Below are 6,068 nucleotides of genomic sequence, written 5' to 3'. Positions count from 1 at the left end.
CGATGACTGAGAGCTTCCTGCTCCTCAGTGTCTCCTGTATCTGTATCGCTGCCTGATTATCACGAGTTTACCGGCAGGCTTCGCTTGATGCTTTATCTGAACTGGGGAGTGCCAAAACGGATGCACACTAATACGGGACCTACATTCCCTGACAGGGCATCTATGTGGGGGTGTTGGGATGTGGACACTCACCAGAGCATTGAAGGTGAGTGGGTCAACAAGTATCCTGCTTTTAGTTAAATCCTCTGTGCCACACAGACAACAACAAGTGTGTGAAGGACTGTTCTCACATACTGTTAAGAGTCTTTTCTTTCCATTTTTCATGACAAGCCCGGCCAGCACTTGTTAGGATTTGATAAATTAGTCCGATTCTTTGGCTGACAGTACGACAGCTGAAATTCAAACTTGTCTCACTTCTTTTACAGGAATCGTATAATTTAGGCCCGTTGCGGGCAGCATTAGACTGCGGTCACGTTATGTGGAATTTGCCTTTTATGAAGTCAACGTTGTCCACAATTAAAAGACAAACTTGAGAGGATTTGTCTAAATTTGCTATTACACGTTTGAAACTTTTCCCAAAAAGTTTCTGCATATACACCACGGTGTTCTGAATTTTGTCCAGCACTTCGAGCATTCCTTTTAAGGGTTTCATGGTATGAATGAAAACCCTGCTGTTAATTGTAAGGCAGTTCATACACCCGCATATGTCGGGAGACTTAACACTACAGGCGAGTATCTGGTGATTTCATGCCATGGGATAAAATGTGACGGTCTTTTGTGGTGAACCTTGTGGAAGATGAGTGTTGCCTGTGAGGTTAAGGAAGAGGTTATCGCAAACTCTTCACCGTCTATCCCACTCCAAGAAGAATCCTGAGGACTGCACTTAAACCTAAAAGGACTCGCGGCACTTTCGAACTTCATGGTCGCTGCAGACTCCCCTAAAAGGTATGTAAAAAGATCTTGAAGAGAAAAGATTGACAAAAATTGATCATCGACACGTATTTTGCATGTGTTACGCTTGTTACAGTGTGGCATCGTCACAACAGGCATAAACAGGTGTCAACGGAAAACACTAACACAAAATTTTGAACGCAAGTGACAAAAATCAGCCTTAAACCGGATTTCCAAAAAGGTTCTTTAATAAATAGCGGCAAACTGACTGACTTTAAAAACATCAGCAGCTCTTCGATGCAAATACACATGACGGCTGGACGCCCGAAGAGCGATGATAACATTTTTGTTTGCTGTGGAACATCAGATTGCCATTTTCAGATACAACAAACAGGGCCGATGTCACAAATAAAGGTTGACATATCTACATCCCTTAACAGTTTGAACATCTGTGATGGTCCTCTTTGTGGAGGATTTCAAACAGGTTGATGTGACTGCGACAAACTCAAAGAGGGGGGAAAGATTTTTTTTTTTTTTTTTTAAATCTGTTTGAAATGTTGAGACAAACTACGTGTCATTTGATCCCACAAATAGTAGCAGATAACAGAAAAGCAGTGCCCCCCCCCTTTCCCCCCCCACATGCATAAACAACTGGAGTAAACATTCCACATAAGCAAACACAAGTACAGACCTGGAAGTCTGTGGAGGGACTCAGACACACTGCGGGGCTATAAGTTCAACCCTTCCTCCTACACGGACTCATTTTGTCTCTCCGTGGCTACGGATTGTGATGACAGGTCTCCGATTTTACATTAAGTGACAACCACAGGAGGTCGTATTGTGCTTCGAGGTTCATACTGTCCATGCTTTGCTGTCTGCGAATTTCTCCAATGTTTCCATTTCTGGGTTTCTTTGGCTGGCTACTGTAGAAACAGTATACTAAAAGCCATGACGACACAGCAGCAAGCCACCCAGGGACTCTTCCGCTCACCTGGAAAACAAAAAAGAAGAAATAATGCGACGTTCAAGGCTATATCATTTGGCAACATTTGAGAAAAAAAAAAAAAAAAAGTCACGTGTAAAATACGGGTCAATCACAGGCTTACCTATTCTGGCGCACTTCCAGAAAATTCCTAGAAGCCTACAAGATAAAATAAATTGTACAGGTTGGTAAAGGTTCATTTTCCTTTTACTGCGTTAAATCAAAAAGGGATTAACTCTAATTAGCGTGCTGTTTTACAGCTAAGGAGAGACTGGGTCCTGTATTGAGATACAGTCGATGTTAGTCAGTCCTTTTGTCACAACTTTACAAGAGGACTGTGATTCCCCTTCCTACAAAACCGAGGCGGCCAGCAGATGTCCATTTCCATGTAAGGTATGTGCAATGCAAGCGGAAGAGAAGGCGACTGCAGGAAGTCTTGCTATCTCTTGTGACAGCTGAGGCAAATGTGGCATTCCAGGCCTCCACTTTTCTGACGTGCGCGTATAATGCATGATAAAAGCCGACTTTTGAAACTTTCACACTGACCAGATGGTGTCAGCATCCCATTATAAAATGTTCCTTTACTGGCTCACAATAGCCCTGGTATAAAAGCTACATTCTTTTAAAAAAAAATTATTTTTTATTTTTTTATATACATATATGTTATTCTGTTCAAAAATGTGCCTCTTTGCCACAATTTACCTCAGATTGTAGACCTTCACACAAAAATGATGTGCATAATGTTGCACCAGATCAACACAAACAACGCCTTAGTCAACAAATCAATCAAGAGGGACACTATTAAATCATCCCATCTGCCACTCTCAATCGTGTTTGTCTAAAGAGAAAGTCCCTCCCTTCTCCAATAGAGTGTGTGTGTGTGTGTGTGTGTGTGTGTGTGTGTGTGTGTGTGTGTGTGTGTGTGTGTGTGTGTGTGTGTGTGTGTGTGTGTGTTTTCCTGGGCTGTGCCAGACTTATTAGTGAATCATAGAGTTTGTTCATCCAAGAATAATAATGATCCTGTAATGATGAAAATTAGGCCTTCTGCTACTTTACTCACTCCGGAGAGGAGCTTCTTATCAGCTGGAAAAATAAGCAAGTGTCCATAGTAGCTACATTGAGCAGCAAAGGGGTGGATGATTTAAATTATTGGGCTTACACACACATATAGTAATTACTTCCTATGATAATAAGCACACTGCACGTCACAGAAATAGCTAGAAATATTTTAGTTTTCATCTTTTTATTTATTTTTATGAAGTTAAAGAGCTAAGGCCTCAAAAGTAACAACTTCTGTTGAGCAACTTTATTGCATAGCAATTGTGGGAATTTTACTTCACTGCAAGCTGGGAGGCTGAATTTACACGAATTATGGCGATCGTAATATATCTTGGTGGGTTGTTCAGCAACTACGCGAGGCTATCGAGTCAAAAGGGTTGAAACTCTTTGAGGACTGGTCCAGCACCCTGTTGAATCTGTGCCACGAAGAATTAAAGCAGTCCTCAATGCAAAAGTACTAGCAATCACAGATCTTGTCTAAATGATAAACAAACTACTCTAATAAGCTGAAATACAGAAGCAGACTACTCAGGATCCACTGGTACAACTGGAAGAGTTGATGGCGTCTGTACTTTCACGAAAGGAGCAGAGTATTGCACTCAAGAAACCATGAGTCCCGCGCGTGTCTTCTGATTGTCTCAGCACTGTCAGGGATTGCTGGAACACTGTACCGCAGCAAGCACCGGCAGATATGATAGAAGCCTCAGGATTAGGATGTGATGTCTTGTAGGTCGCTTTGGATAAAAGCGTCAGCTAAATGAAATGTAAATGTTTTATTTGCCCTTACACAGAGTCCGAGGGCATCTTATCATTTTTATGCGTCTATGGATGTCAGGAGTTTTTTTGTTTTTCTTCATCTAAAATAAGTCAAATTAAACTTGAGACCAAATATACTATTCATTTCTGACCTTACTCATTTCGCAAGACTATTGCACATACCTTACAAGAATCACAACAATACACTTACCATACATTATATCATACTAATAATGACATAAAGAAATGTAGAGTAAATGGAGTTTCTTTAAAAAAAAATTCCTTAAAGTGCTGATGGAAGAAACACGGTATCTTTGTTGATAGGACCAAAAATGTGGTTTGATATGACATTGTGGCCCGTTCCATAAGACAAAGGCGGGTGTTTTGGGAGCCAATCAGTCAGGGAGAAGACTTCAATAACGGCTTCTTTAATGTTAAGGTTTTCTCAAACAGAATCCGAACGTACCCGGTCTTATTCTTATCCAGCAGGCTGGGAGCCAGCGCTCTGATGTAGGCACAGGTACAGATCAGGAGGAGAATCACGGTTAGCAGTGACTGAAAGTTGAAAATGGCCGACTGCAAGACGAAAGAGAACAGCACGTTTAGTACAGGCATGCTCAGATGACCTCACTGGCAATACACCTTAACATTTAAACAGACTGTATTCACTGTATTTATTTTCTGAATCACTGATGTTACACTTCTTGTATCGAGGAATGTTTCTGTTTCTGCAGCAGCTGTTCACTCTGGTTCAGTAACATGTGGGCTGGCTGTCACTCAACACCAAATTGGGGGGGACACTGTATTTCCCCCCCCCCTTAAAACTCCTATTTAGAATGATCCTGTTTAAGTGTCTGTGTTCAGTATATGAACTTACAAAATCAACCTCATGCCTGGAAGGTATTGCAGCTTAAGACAAATCCATATCTCACACTTCCAAGGGTCAAATGGAGAACAAAGGCTGCTCTGACGCTCTCTTTCTGTTGTCCAACGTTGATGTGAGAGTCCTATTTCAGGCACCATCATATTTTTGTTGCATTTCCTTCTGTATCAGGTAAATTAATGCAATTGACATTTTGGGGGAAAAAAAGATCAACGTTTTTGGGAAAAAAAAAAAAATTGTGACAGAGAATCGTGATCTCAGTTTTTATAATCTACTAAAATCCTGAATTTGACCACGAACACTGTGAAATACAAGCCTTTTTTGGATTTAAACATGCAAGTACTGAACATTAGTTTGATATATTAAAAAAAAAAAAAAAAAAAAAAAAAAAAAAAACTCAGCAAGGCCCGTAAAGTAGATTTGTAATATTTATTTCATTTATTTGTCCCAACATTTGTTAAATACATTTTTTTTTTTTTTGCTTAAAAGAACAAATTAAAGTTCTGGCAAGGAAAATTGGTACTATATCACCACGATCTCTTCGATGTCAAAAATAAATAAATTATAAACACTTTGGATTTTGGATGTGTAATTAACGACGCATTGAATGAATGATGTCTGCAGCCATCGCGCATCTTCCTCTGGCTGTGTTTGTCGTCACGTGTTTATTAGTTCAAGATGTAAACAAAATTCGAAATATATTAAAACAAAATTTCCCTTCAATAATAAAAAAAAAAAACAACTTAAAAATGACTTTCATTAATAAAAGTGACCTTATAGGAACAGCAACTTGTTTAATTAAGTCACTTGTGCGCGGATGCATTTTGATGTAAAATAATGTTGCTGCGAACTACGAAAACAATGCAAAACATGAAGCTGACACACACACGCACACACACACACACACACGCACACACACACGTGTGTTTCCGTGCTCCCTGAACTCTCGTGAAGCTACGTGGCACACACCTCGTCACATAACGATGCTCGAAGTCTTTGCGTTTCAGCAAACACCCGCCGGTCTTATCAAACGAGTCGCGTTGACACGAAACCGCAACTTGCGCGACGATATAAATGTTGTACACGTTTATAGTTAAGAATAACAGGGACGTGATAATGTGGCGAGATTCGCTGAAAGTTTTAGCCTGTTTCGGCTAACCCGGTAGTTTAGCGTTTCTCCTCGTCCCGCCTCCCATCGTCGTTGTCACGAGCGTAACGCCAAAAACAGATCATACGACGAGTAAATATCGTAGATAACGCCTTTAAAAGTCGTTGCAAAAGAGCAGACGCATCTGTTTAAAGAAAACAAACTTACCATTTTTTTGTTGTTGTTGTTGTTGCTCGGAATCAAAGCCACATCACACTTCCGGCTCTCTGGAACTTACGTAACGTAACCGTACACGTTTTTTTTTTTTACGTAACGTAGCGACGCACTGCGCCGCGGAACGTCGTGTTGCTGATTGGCTGAGATCACGCACGAGTTGAAAGTTGAAACTT

The 6,068-nt window shown here is 40.6% G+C and overlaps 1 protein-coding gene across 1 annotated transcript; it reads right to left on the bottom strand.

Moving 5' to 3' along the window:
• Positions 1-1,528: 1,528 nt before the first annotated feature.
• tmem167a (transmembrane protein 167A) lies at positions 1,529-5,961 on the bottom strand. Its single transcript, XM_069709511.1, has 4 exons — positions 5,887-5,961; positions 4,155-4,264; positions 1,998-2,032; positions 1,529-1,882 (listed from the first exon to the last, which is right to left on the bottom strand). The coding sequence occupies exons 1-4, from the start codon at positions 5,887-5,889 to the stop codon at positions 1,812-1,814; spliced, it is 219 nt and encodes a 72-aa protein (XP_069565612.1). The 5' UTR covers positions 5,890-5,961; the 3' UTR covers positions 1,529-1,811.
• Between the last annotated feature and the right edge of the window lie 107 nt (positions 5,962-6,068).

This window comes from Brachyistius frenatus, unplaced genomic scaffold, assembly GCF_029030835.1.
Source record: "Brachyistius frenatus isolate BFR_SWC_R1_liver_20210118 unplaced genomic scaffold, ASM2903083v1 Contig_83, whole genome shotgun sequence".
NCBI lineage: Eukaryota > Metazoa > Chordata > Actinopteri > Embiotocidae > Brachyistius > Brachyistius frenatus.
Note: the sequence above shows the minus strand (reverse complement) of the source record. Positions and strands in the feature narration are given on the sequence as shown.